Source organism: Ziziphus jujuba, chromosome 2, assembly GCF_031755915.1.
Source record: "Ziziphus jujuba cultivar Dongzao chromosome 2, ASM3175591v1".
In the NCBI taxonomy this organism is placed as follows: Eukaryota; Viridiplantae; Streptophyta; class Magnoliopsida; order Rosales; family Rhamnaceae; genus Ziziphus; species Ziziphus jujuba.
The window spans coordinates 11,036,331-11,055,268 of record NC_083380.1 but is presented as its reverse complement, the minus strand read 5'-3'; the positions used below and the strand labels follow the sequence as shown (position 1 = coordinate 11,055,268).

At 34.9% G+C, this 18,938-nt stretch overlaps 3 protein-coding genes across 3 annotated transcripts; all 3 read right to left on the bottom strand.

Annotated features, from left to right (window-relative positions):
• Positions 1-3,890: 3,890 nt before the first annotated feature.
• On the bottom strand, positions 3,891-4,627 carry LOC107418265 (large ribosomal subunit protein uL15x). Its single transcript, XM_016026953.4, has one exon. It carries the CDS (start codon positions 4,540-4,542, stop codon positions 4,102-4,104), a length of 441 nt encoding a protein of 146 aa, XP_015882439.1. The 5' UTR covers positions 4,543-4,627; the 3' UTR covers positions 3,891-4,101.
• A 1,798-nt stretch (positions 4,628-6,425) lies between these two features.
• On the bottom strand, positions 6,426-10,619 carry LOC107418309 (DEAD-box ATP-dependent RNA helicase 20). The gene is made up of 10 exons (XM_016026996.4): positions 10,337-10,619; positions 9,558-10,225; positions 9,278-9,457; positions 9,019-9,180; positions 8,779-8,933; positions 8,300-8,392; positions 8,102-8,187; positions 7,786-8,012; positions 6,809-7,045; positions 6,426-6,689 (listed from the first exon to the last, which is right to left on the bottom strand). Exons 1-10 carry the CDS (start codon positions 10,390-10,392, stop codon positions 6,586-6,588), a joined length of 1,968 nt encoding a protein of 655 aa, XP_015882482.3. The 5' UTR covers positions 10,393-10,619; the 3' UTR covers positions 6,426-6,585.
• Positions 10,620-10,820: 201 nt separating this feature from the next.
• Positions 10,821-14,175, bottom strand: LOC107418296 (U-box domain-containing protein 52). The gene is made up of 5 exons (XM_016026983.4): positions 13,540-14,175; positions 12,682-12,800; positions 12,428-12,546; positions 11,942-12,159; positions 10,821-11,565 (listed from the first exon to the last, which is right to left on the bottom strand). Exons 1-5 carry the CDS (start codon positions 13,811-13,813, stop codon positions 11,537-11,539), a joined length of 759 nt encoding a protein of 252 aa, XP_015882469.2. The 5' UTR covers positions 13,814-14,175; the 3' UTR covers positions 10,821-11,536.
• Positions 14,176-18,938: the final 4,763 nt, after the last annotated feature.

The following is an 18,938-nucleotide window of genomic DNA, read 5'->3' as shown; positions in this document are numbered from 1 at the left end:
CCGACGGTTTATCAAGGGATACTCGGCAAGGGCTACCCCATTGACCAACATGTTGAAGAAAAACCAAGCTTGGGGTTGGACGGAGAAGTGCCAACAAGCCTTCGAAGACCTAAAGAAACCCATAACGGAGGAACCGGTGTTGTGCCTGTCCGACCACTCTAGGCCATTCGAAGTGCATACGGATGCATCGGACTTTGCCATAGGTGGGGTGCTAATGCAAGATGGGCACCCAATTGCTTTTGAAAGCAGAAAGCTCAACGACACGGAGCGGCATTACACGGTGCAAGAAAAGGAGATGACGACGGTCATCCATTGCCTGCGCACGTGGAGGTATTATATTTTAGGGAGCTTCTTCACCATTATGACGGATAATGTTGCCACCAGTTATTTCCAAATCCAAAAGAAACTCACCCCCAAGCAAGCTCGATGGCAAGACTTCTTGGCGGAGTTCCATTATAAGATGGAGTACAAGCCGGGAAAGGGGAATGTGGTGGCAGATGCACTTAGCAGGAAGGCCGAGCTTGCATCCATAAGCCAGTCTGAGTGCACCTTGCTAGAACGAATCAAGGAAGGACTCCCACAAGACCCCATAGCCAAGAACATCATGGCCCTAGTCAATGAGGGAAAGACTAGGCGGTTCTGGGTAAGAGATGACTTGCTTTACACTACGGGGGATCGTATATATGTGCCCAAGAAGGATAATCTAAGAAGAGAACTGATTAAGGAGTGCCATGACACCAAGTGGACTGGCCACCCGGGCACTCGACGCACTCTAACCCTACTAGGAGCCACATACTATTGGTCCCATATGAGGGACGATGTGGAAGTCTATGTGAGGACATATCTTGTGTGCCAACAAGACAAAGTAGAGCAAAAGCAACAAGAAGGGTTGCTAGATCCGCTGCCCATTCCAAACGGACCTTGGGAGAGTGTTTCAATGGACTTCATCACTTGTTTACCTAAGTCGGAGGGCTATGGTAGCATTATCGTCGTAGTGGATCGGTTTAGCAAGTATGCTACTTTTATCCCTGCACCTACGGATTGCACGGCGGAGGAGACAGCCCGACTATTTCTAAGGCACGTGGTGAAGCTATGGGGAGACCTAGCAATATAGTAAGTGATCGAGACCCTCGATTCACTAGAAGGTTTTGGACCGAACTCTTCAAACTTCTTGGTTCGGATTTAAACTTCTCCACTAGCTTCCACCCACAAAGTGATGGGCAAACGGAGCGCACTAATGCCTTATTGGAGCTCTACTTGAGGCACTATGTGAGTGCCAACCAACGAGATTGGGCTAAGTTGCTGGATGTGGCCCAATTCTTCTACAACCTACAACGGAGTGAATTAACTAATAGGAATCCTTTCGAGATCGTGACGGGAAGACAACTAATGACTCATAATGCCCTAGCCCTAAGCTATGGAGGCAAAAACCCCGCTGCCTATAGGTTTGCCAAGTCCTGGGAGGAACAAGCCGATTTGGCTAGAACATATTTGGACAAGGCATCTAAAAAGATGAAGAAGTGGGCAGATACTAAGAGAAGGCATGTGGCATTCCAAGAAGGGGAGTTGGTCATGGTGAAGCTACTGCCCCAACAATTCAAGGCCCTACGGAAGGTACATAAGGGGTTGGTTCGACGCTATGAAGGACCATTTCCCATTGTGAGGAAGGTGGGTAAGGTTTCCTATCAACTACAACTTCCTCCTAAATTGAAGATTCACCCTGTTTTCCATGTGAGTGTCTTGAAGCCTTACCATCAAGACATGGAAGACCCTAGTCGGGAGGAATCAAAGAGGGCACCTACGGCGGTTGTGACTTCGTTTGATAAGGACGTAGAGGTTATACTTGCAGATCGGGTCATACGACGTAGAGGGGTGTCTAACTATAAGGAATATCTAGTGAGGTGGAAGAACCTACCGGATAGTGAAGCTAGTTGGGAGCATGAAGACGCTTTATGGCAATTTAGAGACCACATTCAGAGGTTCAAGGAAGAAGACGCGACGAGGGCGTCGCGAGATTAGATGGGGGAGGGTGTCACGTCCCGTCCAGAAGAGGTGAAAACCTTGAGGTTTGGCTGGAAGGTTCTACACTCTCCATGAAGATCCATGAGAAATCCGGAATATTCTAGAGGATTCAAGAGAAACCTAGACTAATGTAGATGAGAACCTCTCTAGAATACTCCATGTAAATATCTTGTACATAACCCTAGAATAATCTAGAACCCTAACTAGATGGGTGACATGTGTACATATCTAGAACCTTGTATCGTTGTGATACGTGCCAAGCCCTCTATATAAAGGGGTTAGACTCTCATTTGTAACACATCCAAAAATCTAAGTATTCTAGCAATACAAGTATTCTCCACATTCTCTCAAACTCTCCTACTTCCTACTCTCTCACTCTTAGCTTCTGCATTTTCATAGCTTGTGAGCAAGGCTTACTTAGCCAGGGAGATGCTAAGTGCCGCACGGGAGTGTTGGAAAAGTTAGGCCCGTGACAATAAGCATACTTGAGAGTTCAGAATGCATGGCCTAGTACTAAGGAATTCATTCTATTGCCATCTAATTCACCCTTAGGCTATAACAATGCTTTTCCATATTCTCTTTTCACTTTTCATAATTTATAATTATATAACCAGATTCATAAATAACAAAATCATTGAATTTACAATTATAATGGAAATTAATTAAAATTGACTTTTAATAGTCACTCAACAAAAAAATACAAAATAATAAAATAAAATAAAATAGAGCAATAGAGATAATAATTTTATGATTTTCTTTTTAATTATTTTTAAAAAGAATTTAGGGTAACTCCATTTTTCTGGTTTTTGCATTTCAATCCCAAACAAAACAATCCCTCACTTTGCCTATTGAAATACTATTTTCGGGTTAAAAAAAAAATATATATATATATATATATGATCGAACTTAATGGACAAAATAATAGTATATCAGGGGTTTTGTAATAGATTGGTAAAATTACATAAAATAGTAGAGTTGAAGGTAGTCAAATGAAGTTATTCTAAAAATTATCTTCATCTAAATGGGGCTACAACTTCACATTCATTAATCCGAGTAGATTTAAGAATACAGAGATATACTCAATAAACCATATGAAACTTGGATGAACCATTGCATGCGGTATTTGGAGTGGTTCTCATTCAAATCCAAACGAAAACACTACCAACCATCATGCACCTTTATTCTTTATGCCTAAATATTCAAAAATCACATATACTAGAAGAATTTGCAATCACTACCACATTGGCATCTTCTTAAATTATGGCAGGCTCCGCAAAGAATCAAAAGGGATACTTTACATACTAAAAACAGATCTCTATTCAACAATTTCAATCAAAACCAGATATGCAAACGGACTTATCATAAAAGATTTGGCAAATGTTTGCCTAAATTGATTCATAACGCTCACCCTGCCCCCAAGTACCAACTATAAAGATGAAAAGGAATATTCACATTCTTAAAAATCTAATCCGAATCTACTTTATAAATACAAATCTAATGCAAGCAGCAAAACATCCCAGGAATCATTTAGCATTTCATTTCTACTGTTTCTCCATTAACTTTGAACCAAACTATGGAAATCAACAAACAAAAAAAGATGCCTAAGATCCATAAGAGAAAACAATACTATACTAAAATTATCTAAAAACCACAAGAACACCACAAAGATAAGATTTTTATGCAAAAATTTAACCATTTCAACTGCCTGTATGATATCCATTGTCAATCCATCACCAACATAGAAATATACTCCACTGCCAATCAAATGAACTCTCCAAACCAATTACACTTCCACATTCGAATTTCCATAAAACATCGTGTTGTTATAGTAAACGATAGCAAATCATTAACAAGTTTGCAAACAAATATACGAGAATCCATGGAAATCCATAACCTCTTCTTTTGCTTTAAATCTATAACATTTCCCATAAGCAATAGAATAATTATCAAAACATAACTAAAACGAGTCCAAATTGAGCCCCCAAAAAAAAAAAACAAAAAAACAAAAATTCTCTAAATTAAAACCAAAAAAAAAACAAGAGAACCCATTAACTCAACCAGTTCCAATTACCATAAAACCTAAGCGGTAAGAACAACAGCACCACCAGCCTCCTTGATCTTTTTCTCAGCGTTCTTGGAGATAAGCTTTGCCTTGACAACAACAGGCTTGTTCTCAGGCAAAACACCTTTGCCCAAAACCTTAAAGTAACCAAACTGGGTGACATCGATCAGAGGGGCATTGTCCTTGTTGGTTTTTTCCTTGACATCGTTGGGAACCAAAGACCAGAGCTTGTCGACGTTGACGATGGGGCAATAGAACTTGTTGCGAAGCTTGTGGAAGTACCTCATACCCACTTTACCGAAATAACCCGGGTGGTACTTGTCGAAGAGAATGCGGTGGTGGTGCATGCCTCCGGCGTTACCTCTACCGCCGGGATGCTTCCTGTGCTTTCCGATCCGACCATGCCCGGCGCTCACATGGCCCCTCTTCTTTCGGTTTTTCTTGAACCTGGTCGTCATTTTCAGCTCCCCTCTCTCACTCTCTCTATCTGAGTTTCTGCACAACTTGGAGGCTGCTGATGGGTGCGGCAAAGAAGTACTACGCTAGGGTTTGGGGGCTTTTATAATGGAGAATGATGAAGTCGAAGACTTCATGGGCTGGGCTGAGCTGGCTTTTTTTATTTGTTGGGCTTTAGTGGGTCGAATCTTTTTCCCATGGGTCATGGCTTGGATCTAAATTCTTGTCTCAATCTCATAGAATTTTTTCTTTTAATTTTTGGTTAAAATCTTCATCTCTTATGTATCCCCAAGGACAGGATTTTTTTTAAAGAATATAATCTTTAAAATGAAAATTATATTAGAGAATTTTATTTGCTTAATTTTTCATTCAACTTCAATAATACTCTTCACCGTACTCTTTAATTTTTTTATTTTTTAATAAATAATTAATATTTACTTCTTCTTTTTTTATCAATGACTTTCCTATGAAATAAAATAAATTATATTAATTATATATAGAAAAACAATTATATAATAAATGAATACATTAGAAAATTTATATAAAGAATGAATTTGACCTTTTACATTTAAAGAGCCAAACTTCATTCTTTTATTTTAATTTTTTAATTTAAAAAATTAGATTAAAGTAATAAAATTTATATATTTAACTCTTTAATATGGAGAAAAAGATGCTGTTGTAGACTTGCTCTCATAGACTTGTGTGACTTCCCATAAGACTTGTGTGGTTTCCCTTCTTTCCTTTGACAAAGTGACAAGTTATTAGATTAAATGTAAAAATTGTTATTTGTCATCATTTTTAGCACCTTCGAAATAACTTTATTTGATATATATATATATATATATATATTTATATATGAGATTCCGTTTTTCTTAGCAACTAATAAAATTTGAGATGGAACAGGTATTGCAGGAGTGGTGGCTCGAAATGATGCAGGGAAAGTGTTAGGTATCAGATCAGTGCAAATCCAATCAGACATTCCAGAAGTTGTAGACGCAATGGCAGTGCTCCAAGGGCTTATTCTCGCAGAGGAGGAAGGATGGACCTCCATCTGGTGCGAGTCTGACTCCAAGATTGTTATCGACAACCTTAACAACAAAGATATCCACTCAATTCATTGGATGGCAGAAGGAACTCTGGCGACTATTTCTTGGCTAACAAGCAAATTCAGAGAAGTTAAATTTACTTGGATTCCTCGAGAGCATGGCTCACTTTGTTAGTAAATGGTGCCAGGAAAACGGCTTAGCTGGAAACATCCAGTTAGAATGTCTTCCCTGGTTCTTTCCGTTTTTTGTGGCCGAGGATAGTGGCTTTCCAGCCCTTTCCCCTTAGTAGGCTCCTTGCCTTTGGGCTTTTTGGGTGGTATAAACCGTTTCTTTTAGCCAAAAAAATAAATAAATAAAAAATAAACTTTTTTTTTATTATACCCCCAAGCATCCCTTTTCTCCAGCTCTTACCAACAACAGAACTACTACACTTGTCTAATAAAAAATAAACTTTGAGATTATTATTTTAACGCTACCATTTATTTTTAATGTATTAACCATATGCATAATTGATTTAATTACACAGATTTTAGAAAATACAAATCTCTTTGGTTTATGTATTCTATTAATATTAAAACAAATCAAACTTCAAAATTTGTTAATTTCTTCCAATAATATCTAACTTTAAAATTTGTTAATTTCTTCCAATACTTATTATTTTTTTCCATCTCTTTCAATCTTCTACATTTTAACAGTTTAAATATCCATTTTCAATTTCAAAACAGCTTTTTTCTATTTCTTTCTTTTTTTTCTTTTTTTTTTTGGGGTAAAAATAACAATAATTATCAATTTCCCTTCGCTTTATTAAAGCTAAACATTCTAACCATATTCAGAAGAAAGATAGAACAAAAAATAAATTCAACTAAAATATTTTGTTAAACATATAAATTAACTAATATCACTGATATAAAAATAAAGTACAACTAAAAGGCCCCTTTTTAAAAAAAAAAAAAAACCTAAGGCCTCCTGACTGGTAGCTGTTGCACTAATATTAAACAACTACCAAGCTCTCCTGGAACCTAGTGGCACAGTATTTGATCCGGATATCAAAGATCGGTTGCCAAAGCCGCCTCTTCCTCTGGACCTGAAATTTCCACCAGAACCTAGCACAACAACAAAACCCAGAATATATATAATCATCCAAACCTTTAAAGCCAGAATTCGAAGGTCAAAACACAGACAACTAAATCAACTCCCTCACAAAATAAAAAAACTAAATTACCTCCTCCTGCACCAGAACCAGATGATCGGGCCAATCCAATCAATGCAGGTGACACAATCTGACCAGCTTCTTGCAAAATCTTAAGCAGTTCTCTAGCAAATTTTGCATTTGCAAGTGTGAAAAAGGTGTAAGCAGTTCCCCTAGCCCCTGCACGACCCGTTCGGCCAATCCTGTGGACATAATCCTCAAGGCTTGATGGGAAATCATAGTTGATCACGCATTTTATGTCCTTCACATCTACAACCAACAAAGCAGTAGAGTTAGATCAAAGAAACAGAACCTTTTGTTTTTTTTTTACACAAGGAGAAAACTGCAAACAACCTTATCCCTGCACCCTAAGATCAAATTTAAGATAACACATTCATCACACAAATGTGCCCACCTTAACTTTGCAGGGATAAGGAGCAGCTTCACCACCACCATTTCCATATCCAATCTATGAACAAGCATGTGAGTCAACCGGGCTGCATCACAACAACCAGCTCCATAACTGTGGATGGGCAGCGATAACTTCAATTGTGTTACTTAGATATTTGGTAACAGAAGCCATGCCATTTCAGGCAACCCTAGCAGATTATTAAATCAATCTCATAAAGACAGCAGCAAAAGTTATCTACTGGCCCGTTGTATAAACAGAAAAATACAACTCAATTGCTAAGTATAATAGCATTCCACCTCAACAATTTAGACTAATGTTCAACCCATATTAATGAAATTGTGTGGCCTCCAGGAACCAATGAGGGCAGTCTAGGAATAAGAGAAACCATTATTGCTTCTCAGTCCAACTCACATAAATCCCTTCATGCAGATGGATTAGAACAAGCAGCACAACCATCAAATGCAATGGAACCTGCCTTCGCACCCAAACCACATTATATTTTCAGGAAACTGGACAGCAGCCGGCCGACTCTCCTATTTTTTAACATTTCAAGACCTAAGTGAACACACCAAAGACCCCTAACACACAGTGATCCTACCAAGACCCCGAGCAGCCACATCAGTGGCAGTCATTATTGGACTTCTGCCACTTTTAAATTCAGCAAGGACCCAATCCCTTTCAGCCTGGTTTTTGTCACCATGGATGGATAGAGCAGGCCATCCATCCATTCTCAATTGCCTTGTAACATGGTCACATCCTTTCTTAGTCTCCATAAATATCAGAACTTTGCTCCCATCCATCATTTCCTTCAGCAGTTTGATCAGCCTGCATGGCAAGAATGAATTAGCTTATTAAGCCAACAAACCAAAAGTAACACTTTCTCCTGTGACCAGATGTCAGAGCTCAAGACAGACCTATTATATTTCTCCATGTCTGTCACAACTTCAATAACTTGGTTTATAGATTGATTTGCTTTCAGGTTTGCCGATCCAACAATCACCTAGCAAAATTCAAAATGAAATAAGGATAAAGACCCTAGATACACTTCCAAACATGCATATCCGTGCAGGCTGAAATCATAGTAATTTGGGAAAAAAAAATACAAGACAAACCTTATAGGGATTGCGTAAAAACTGCCTTGCAAGGGATTCAACCTCCCTTGGCCATGTGGCACTCCAATACAATGTCTGCCTATCTGGTCGGATCTGCAGTAAAAGCATTTTTTATCTAATATAGGTTAAATGCTCATTCATTTTATTGGATTTCAATGTGACAAATTAGCGGATCAAGTTCATATTTACACAGGAAGAATATATTTCAGCCTAAGCAAGAAGTTACGAATCAATAAAATGGAACACTGAAGTTACTTTAGAGAAATTTGATTAAATGTTTGACATAACAATCCCGAAAAGAGTTTAACAGTGCACTTCAAATGCTTATAGCAAATATTAGTACACAATATTAATTCCCAAATGTTATGACTATGATTTGAAAAATGTAGTAACATAGAATATTCTAATCTTCACTTAGCTTTTTGAATTCATATATAATGTGGGTAAGTTGAGGAATAATGAGGGGAAAACAAACATACTTGGGCCACAATTTTTCTTATCTGAGGCTCAAATCCCATATCCAACATCCTATCAGCCTCATCCAATACAAGGTAAGTAACTCTTCGCAAATTTGTGTGTTGAGCTTCCAACATATCTATCAGTCGACCAGGCGTAGCAATAACAATCTCAACCCCTGCCAAATGGCAAGAACGATTAAACTCATCCGCTACTCAGGTTCCAATTAGACCCACAATTCCCAAAGAATTAATAAAAAGTACCTCTTTTAAGATCACGAATTTGAGGTCCTTTTGGGGCACCACCATATATGCAAGTAGACCTAATATTAGCACGCGAACCAAATTTCACAGCCTCTTCTTGGATTTGCACAGCCAATTCCCTAGTAGGTGCTAACACTAATACAATGGGACCTTCACCTTGCGCTGAATGGAATTTTAACAAAATGAAAATCAAATTGAACACATTGCTATGCAAAGAAAAATGACGACTGAGTTCACAAAAGAGGAATCAAATACCCACCCAACCGAGGTTGTGCGCTAACATGTACAACAGCCGGCAGCAAATACGCCAAAGTCTTACCAGAACCAGTCTCAGCGATGCCTACTAAATCCCTACCCTTGAGAGCCATAGGCCATCCTTGAGCCTGAATAGGTGTTGGTTCAACAAAACCCAATTTTGCAATCACCTCGAGGCAGTAAGCTAACACATGAAATCGCAAATCAATAAGAATGAAACACCAGCAACAAAAAATATATATATATACACACTAAAACGGCAACCATGGGGCTAAAAATAATACCTGGGAAATTTGCCTCCTCGAACATCCGAATTGGTTTCGGTACATCGTGCCCCTCAACAGTAATCTCCTTCCTTGAACGATAGTGCACCACTTCGTGCTCTGACATGGCTCTCACAGAAGGACTTTCAATGTAGAAATTCTTCTCGAAAGGAACCAAATTTCCAAAATCCTGCCTAGGAAGAGCGATGTTATCCAAGTCCCCTCTCGTTGAACCACCATGTCTACCTCCTCTTCCACCTCCACGACCATCGAAACCCCTTCCACCACCAAAACCCGAACTTCCACCACGACTATGAACAGAGCTCCTATCACCAGCCCGACCTCCACCATGGCTTCCACCAGCTCTGCTGCCGCCTCGGGTCGACTCGAAACCCCGACCCTTTCCACCACCATGGCCACCATCGCCGCCTCTCCTTCCTCCGCCAAAATGACCATTAGCCATTCTTTCACCACCATCACCACCTCGACCCATATAGAATCGACCAGAAGGGGGCCGAAACGGAGGATAACCATTGAAACTTCCGGTACTCGTAGCCGATCCGGTTGAATAAGCAGCAACAGGAGGAGGACCACCGTATGGAGCTGGACCACCGACACGACCATAGCTCGTGCTCGCTCCGCTCGTCCCTGGTGGCGTCGCTGCAGGCGGCGGCGGACCTATTAGGTCACTGCATAGCCAACGACGAAAAGACAAATTTTTTATAAAAAAAAAAAAAAAAAAAAAGAGAAAGAAAAAACATGAATTTACAGAAGCACATATCAATCAAAGCGGGGATTACCTTCGGCGGTCTCGGTAAGAGGTAGGATCGGCGAGTCTGTGGTCGTAGTGGTTCATCGTTGAGCGTTTGGGGGGATCGATTAGGGTTTCGAAATCAATAAAGGTTACACAGAAGCTTAAAGAAAGACGACGATTTCTACAATTTTCTGTTTGCTATAGAAAACGAAATCTCTAATAATTTCTGTAATTTTAATAATTGACTGGTTTCCTTTTATTATTATTTTTATTTTTATTTTTATTTTTCCTATAAAATCGTGTTTCGCCGGAGAACTATGAATCCGGTCGGAGAGAGAGAACGAAGGAGAAGAAGAATTGGAATTTCATGTCGGTAAAGTAATGGCTTAGTTTTATCGGGTGGTGGAAAAAAAAAAATATCTTCATGGAGGACTCTTTTTTTTGTCCACGTGGCATTCCGACCCGTGGAAAAATTGGGTTTCATGCTAGCCCAGCCCAGCCCATTTCAGGTTGGTTCAGTCTCTTCGACTCTACTCCACCGTTTTGACTTGTCACTAACTTGACATTTGTTTTTAACCCCAAAAATAAAAAAATAAAAAAATAAAAAAAAAATTTGATTTTTGTTTATTTCTGTTTTCCAAGCAAAGTTAGATTCGGATTACATTGAATATGAAGGACGTCGTTGGACCGTCCAACTGACAAAAAATAAATAAATAAATAAATAAAAATCAATTTTTTTGGTTGAAAAAACAGTTCAATTATCAATATTCAAATCTGGCAAATTTCCTCCAAAATAATTTTTCTATATATTTTTTCATGCTATATTATCCTTAAATATAGAAACAGTAATTCAGGTAAAATACAAGAAAAGGAAACAAAATAACTTTTTTCATATTGCGTGGTTTACAAAAGCATGTCTCTTAAATTGCTTGGAATTGTGTCATAAAGTAGTTATTATTATTATTATTATCATTTTTTTGTAACCAACAAAAAAACAAATCAACAATTTGAAATTAATTTTGTTAAAATGGTCAAATATATATTTATATATATATATATATATATGTATGTATGTATCAATATCAATATAAGCTCCCTATCATTTATGGTATTTGATCCAATGATATCCTGCATAGGCTTGGATGACTTTGGCCTTTGGTGGTCTCGGCCTTCCAACCGCTAACCATAGAATCTGTGTTTCACTTTGCTGTTTTGCAGATCCTTTCTTTGATCTTGTTGGAAAATCTTAAGAGCCCTTGATTTTCCTCCTACACACTGGTCAATAACCTTTTTTCAGAACCATTTTCTGCAAATTTTGATATCGAAACTAACTATTATTGCTTAATTTATTGAAATCTTTGATAAATCTGTTCTTTCTGCCAAAAGGGTATTGGGGAAGGGGGAAAAAAAAAAAAAATCATGTTAAGACTGTCAGAATTTTTATCTTGATGCCTTTTCCTAATCTCAGGCCACAAATCATTATACGTATACAATGTATAAACATGAAATGAAGTGAACTAAATTATCAATCTATTATGTATAAACACGAAATGAAATGAACTAAATTATCAATCTATTCTTGGTTTTTTTGGCTGAGATCAGAAATCAAGTACATGGAAATGTTACATGGTTTAGTCTCAATGGAACTTGCCTGAAAAGCATGAACATTCGAAGAAATTTCGTTCAGATTGCCGAGAAAATTCTGATTTCCCAGTACTGGAAGTCTGCAGAGATGAATTATGAACAAGCTCTGTCACTTTTTCACCATCTTCCACCTTTTTGCCATTATACACAATGGTAACTTCACAACTTTCTGGTGCACTCTTCTTTACAGTTTCTCCTTTCCCCAACCTTTTCCTCAATGATCTCCTGCAAAAGATTTGAAAATAATAATAATAATAATAATAATAATAATAATAATAATATATCAATATATAGTTTAACACAGACAGAACATTTATAGCTAACAACCTTCAGCAGTACTGCAACATTATGTTACATATCACTTGTTATGCATGAAAACTTGTTCCAAGAAGTCAATGATATTTTTAAATACCAAATTGAATATATTCAAAAACCCCAAATTGGGAAAGAAAAAAGGAAAAAAAAAAAAAAAAAAAAAAAAAAAACAGCTTACTTTAAGCAATATAGTCTTTTGGTTCCCATAACTAGAATGGTTATGTTAAGAATAGGAATAAGATCAAGAATTGCTTTGGCTGTGTCATTGTTCTCTAGCAAAACGGTATCAACTGCTACCTGCCAGAAACACAAAAGCTCAAAGTTGATCATCAGAATGGTCGTCTGTTTTTTTTTTTTTTTTCCCTTTATTAATTAATTAGAATTTGGTTTGGCTTGCTTTTGGTTTTAGTTTGTTTAGTTTGTCTGCAATACCTTGGCGTCATTGCACAACTTTATGTATTTCATCAACATGTTCCTTCTTCTGTTATTCTCTTCGTTTATGTAAACTCTAACTTGATCTTTGCTCAATTGGCTTCTGGATAATCTTCCAACTATTGACGAAATAGCCCCAGCATAAAAAAACAATCATAAAACAACAGCAATTAGAACATATATGTCACTACTGGTATACATTACATACAAGTGACTTGCAAACCATTTTTTTTTTTTTTATGCATTTTTTTTTATCAACTTCATTTGCCAGACTAGATTCTCCCTCCCTGCAACCGCACACACCAGATGATTTTGCATTTTAATTTCTTTCTTGAGATTTCTATTTGATTATTATACTAGAGTAGTTGAATTATTCATGCACAGCCAAACACATTTAGACATGTAGCTGGATTCTTCCCATATCAGCCCACACCACATAAACTTTCAATGGCTTGCCCCAAAGTGTTTTCAAAGATAAGTACTATTTCCATCAGAACCCACAAAAATATACAAAATAAATAAATAAATAATTCTCTTATTCAGCTCTGTAACGCATATAGTGTTACTTTTCCCTTCTCATAGAAACGACATAAAGTATATTTGTATAAAACATCATATTCAAGAACTATAAGTGAGAAATGTACAATTGATCAACATAGGTAATAACTTTTTCTGAATAAAGTAATTGATTTACTTACCAACTCTTTTAAGCAAAGAAACAAAACCAAATTACCTGTCCTAATGTTACGAGAATTAATATATATGTTCAGCATAAAGTTGTTACTATATATATATATATATATATATAGGTATATAGAAAAAGGCAGAAAATTACCAAGAAAGAAATCAAAGAGTTACCTGGTGTAGGAATATAAGTGATGGGTGGGAAGACATGGACGAGAAAAACCAGAGAACCGGATGAAACAACATTATCAAGAGCCCATTTCAGAACATCTAAGTCATCTTTACCAACTGCAACATATACATCTCTGCAACATCCAACTTCTCTGCTACTTGCAACGCTTCTGCTATCTTCTCCTATTTCTACAATCTCCGGAGACATCATTAATCTTGCTGCGTAGTAATTCTTGGCTTCCACAGGAACATAGTGATCATGATCTTCATCTTCCATATTTTTCCTTTTTTTTTTTTTTTTTCTTTTTTTCTTCTCAATCAGACGCAAACAGACAGAGAGCCGTGAAGAACTAAACAAAGTAGAATGAGAAGAGAAAGAGATAAAAATAAATATATATTGGGGAAGGAGGGGAAGCGAAAATAACAAGATTGGGTGTTAGTGGGCTGGAAGTTTTTTAGAGGGAAAAGGGTCGTTGCTCTCAAAGCCACAGAAGAAAAAGAGAAAATAAAGATTGATTCTCTTTTGTCAAGCTTTGCAGGCTCTCTTTGGATATGTCACTTTTTATTTTTCTTCTTTACGTGTCTTTTTTGTTTAGGCTTAAATCAAATGTAATTCCAGTTATATATCCCATAATTTATATACAATTGCAACAAACGTGCATATCTTAAATTATATATAATTTCATACATGTAATTTATAGTTTATATGTAATTGGTTACTATATTTATGCGGATTACTTGTCATAAAACACACACTTATTTATAGCATGGATATGCATATATTTTATAGCAAAATTATATATATATATATATGATTTTTTTTTAAATGATAATATTCGTAAATTATAATTTATGAATATTTATATAAAGATGATAATGTTCGAAGGAACAACTATCTCTAAGTGATATATTGATTATCATCTTAAAATATATTTTGCATTCAAATGTCAAAAAATGTACAGTTATCCATCTTATACCAAAGCTATATATATATATATATATATATATTTATATATATAAGAATTTAGGATTTTAAAAAAATTTAGTGAACACTTTTATAAAAATAATTTGTTTTCCTTTTTTCTCCCCTTAGTTTTTATTTTTTTATTGGAGTTCTAGTTCCACGGGATATTGATCCCTTTTTTATTTTTTATTTTTTACATTTAGCTAAAGAATCACCTTCTATACTCCTTACATTAGAAACAAGTACATTTTGATTGGCCATGCGCGACTTGTGAGGTCTAATTCAAACAACACAGAAGCATGATATTTGCATTCCAATCAGAGTGGTATATTTGCAGACTTTAGCCCATCGGTAAAATAATTTAGAATATATTTTTAGGTTCAACTTTCAAATTTTGTTTTGGAGAAACTTTTTCTCTATCAATTAAAATGACATTTAGAATATATTTTTAAGTTTGATCTTCAAACTTTGATTTGGATAAAATAATTTCCTAACCAATTGAAATGATTTTATTATTACCATAAAAAAAGAAAAAGAAAAAGTGGTATATATAAAATGGAGTACAACGTATGTATGTTCGAAGATCGTTCAATTTTCAATTTTATCACCCGCCCTTGTTTGAACGTGACACTTTTTTATACTACCCAATTAGCATGCCTAAAAAGCCTAGTGTTTGTCAAATTTCCTTGTTGAATTTATAAACCTAGGCTTCATACTTCCATCCTAGACTATAGTGAACTAATATAATTTTTTCCCCTCTCATCCGAATCTACCATGCTGTTGCCACAATGCCACATTCCCCACAAGACTTTGAGATTTCATATTCAATTATTTTAGCCATTTTAAATTTCCTTGATTAATTAGAACTTGGAATTTTCTTTTTTGACTTGTTTCATTTACCTATAAATTATTTGCCTGAGGAAATATTTAATACCAAAATTAGAATTTCACAAAAAGTACAAATTCAAAGATGGTATTGTCCTAGTAAAATATATATATGTATATATATATATATATATAATATTAGCAATAAAATTATAAAGTTTGAACCTTCGGAGTCTTCTAGACCAATGGGTTTTAGGGTAAGGGCATGGGATTTGCAGGTCAATTAAATGTCTAATAATAATAATTATATGATACTTTCCTTTTACAGGGCCCAAAAAGTAGTATAGCTTTTTTTATTTTAGCTTTTTCTATTTCTACTTTTTAGATTGTTGAAATTGTTTTAAGGTTTTAAAAGTGGATGAGAATTGAGAAGGATTCTATTCTCTGGTCTAGTATTCATGATTATTATCCCTTAGGTACTGTTGTCCACGTTTACCTTTTGGCATGGAATTTTCCTATTTACTATCATTATTTTTTTAATCATTGTTTTTGAGGGTTTATCTAGGGTAGGCTTATACATTTTTTTTTAATTTTTTATTTGCGTGATTGAAATTGGGCCAAGAATTTTACGGAGAAAATACTTAATCTGAATCCTGAATGGATGTGGACCTAAATTTCGAGGCTCAATTGAAGCCCAAATATGAGCCTATGCTTGGAGCGAAGACAAGACGGCGTCGTTTCCACTCTCTATTCGGTGCTTTTCGTCAAAATAGTTTTTAAAAAACAGCAGAACGACGTCGTTAACTGGCAAATAGATGAATGAGAAACTCAGTTCCGTGTCCCACTACCAACTCCTTATTTATGCTTGTCCCCGACACCCCCAAAAAAAAAAAAAAAAAAAAAAGAAATAAAAAAAATCTCGCACACACTTTATTTATGAAATTCATTCAAAAAAAAAAAAAAAACTCTTTATTTATGCAGTAATCGTCTGCTGCCCTGGATCGGATAGCTTATGCTGCTCGAAATCAGAATTTTTTTTAATTTTAATATATCTAGATATAATTGTATCAAATTATGTATAACTTGGGTTATTATAAATATTATATCATATTATGTATAACTTGGGTAAAATCATCCAGTAGAATAAAACTATTATTTATTTATGTGGTCATATAATATGGGATTTCGGAATTTCAGTTCCAGTAGTGAACCTTCAGAGCAGAGAATTTCTTCATTTTCAAAGTTGCAATAAAGTAACAAAAGCAATATAACATATAGATACATTTAGAAAATCTAAAAGTAGATTAAAATGGAGAGCAAATTCAAAGAAAGAAAGTTCCTCTTTTATATATGCTTTCTAAATATATCTACATATATAAAACTCTATGGTTTAAAAAATCAAATAACCCAATTATATATTGTTAATAAACTACGGTCTGAAATCTTTGTTTTGGCAGAAAGAGTAGTACTAAAATGTTGTACATATAGCAATAGATGCTGAAGATATATATTTAAAAAAAAATTGATGATAGCTAGTATGAAGACGAAGTGGTTTCTGGTTCTTCATCATTTTCTTTTAGACAAACGCCAAAATCATTATTCCATTTTCTTTTCAGTGCTTCTTTTCTTAGCCAGCACCACATGTTTTATTTTTTGTGAAGAGGATTTAATTTATGAGCATAAATATTATGGTTGATGGAGATTAATTAAATCATAAAAGTTGGGGGACCCTGCATTCAATAGCCTCTATAGCCCTTCTGGCTAAGATTATATATAGTTATAAATGGGTATAACTGTATAATTCCCACAACCCACCAATACTACTAAAGAGATGTATAGCAAATCAGAAGATTATGAATTTATGAAGTGTCCCATATATCTGTATAGTACTGCCCAATAACTTAAAAGATTTTTTTTTTTTTTTGGGTCACATCTGTTTATAATTACCTGAATTGGTGCTAATATAATCATTTAGTCTTACTAATTAGGATTTTGGTTCCCCAAGTGGTGAATCTCAAAAGAGTCGTAGTACGTGTAAACTTTTGGCATGGTGATTACAATAACATGCAATGATGGCAAAAATATATGCTTTATAAAGTACAATTCTACACCACAATTTTGTTGCACTAACAACAATAGATCCAATGATTCGATAACAACATTATAATTCCTTGATTATAGCAGCAATAACGTCATCAATACGAACAATGTTCGTTTTGTTGATTACTAACATCTGTTATTCGGATACACATTAACTATCAAACTCTGTTTTTATGCACTACTTGTAGAAATCGTTGTGATTAAATCATATAACTTTTAATCTGTTTTTTCAATCAACACAGAACGGTAACATAAGTAAAAATAAATAAACAAACAAATTGATAGGGGTGAAAAAAAAAAAAAAAAGGAATCTGTGCGTCAAAAAATGATCAAGATCGAGCTCAATTAATCAAATTGTCGTACAGAGGAACAGTCCAAAGGCCACGTTTTTTCTTATATATATATATATATATATATATATATATATATGTTATCTGATAATTTAGAAGCTACCATCTTCAATATTATATGAAACTATCTCCAATAATTAGTCCATAAAGCTCGTCCATAAAATCCAATTTTACATGGGTAAAGATTATTTACAACATATAGTATGAAAAAATATATACTATTATTCCATTTCAATATGCTTTAGGCTACAGCATACAATTAACAATTGAAAAATAGAAAAAGAAAAAAGATCTAAATAATAAATTATCATACAAATTCTGAGGGAAAATTAGTAAATCCAAAAGCGTGTATTTTTATTGTGATTTTTAATTTTTTTTTTATGGGATCTAAAAGGTAACTTGAATGCACAATTAAAATTGAATGGCCAAAAAGTAGGACAGAGAATAAAGACAAAGACATAGGAGGTTTTATGGTGGTCCCAGAGTCCACTAAAACAAAGAAAGGAAAAAAAAAAAAAAAAAAAAAGGTTGATGGTAAAAGAAAGCTGAAGTTCCAATATAAGAACTAAAATAGACCTTTGATTTGACCTACATTTGTATAGATGTCTCATGCTCTCTCTTTCAATCTACAAGCCTGAATGTCAATTTTTCACTTCAAAACCTAAATATAAGATTATGAAAACAAGTCAGAATTGTCATGATGATCCATTTATATTTTTATATATATATATAAAATATTAAATGATTAAATGAAGATGCTAACTTAAAAACATTGTATAGATTTAAGGGTATCATTTTCAAAATTATCATGATGCAGAGAAATTCATTTGTAATATATATAATAATAATAATAATTAGATGATTAAGTGAGGATATAACTTTAAAAAATCATTCGAGTTTACATATTTTTACTTGTGAATCTCCACAATATTTTTAAATTAACATCTTCGCCTCAACCGAAACATGTGTATATATTATGGTATATAAATCCCTTTATATGCCATATATATATATATATATATATATATTATCATTTTTCCCATACCAGGTGGAACTGCAAGTTAAAAACCCACTATAGTATGGACAAGAAAATGGAAACAAGCAGAAGAAACATCAAAGCCAACGGTGCTTGGATATCCTGTTACATAATTTGATAAAAATAA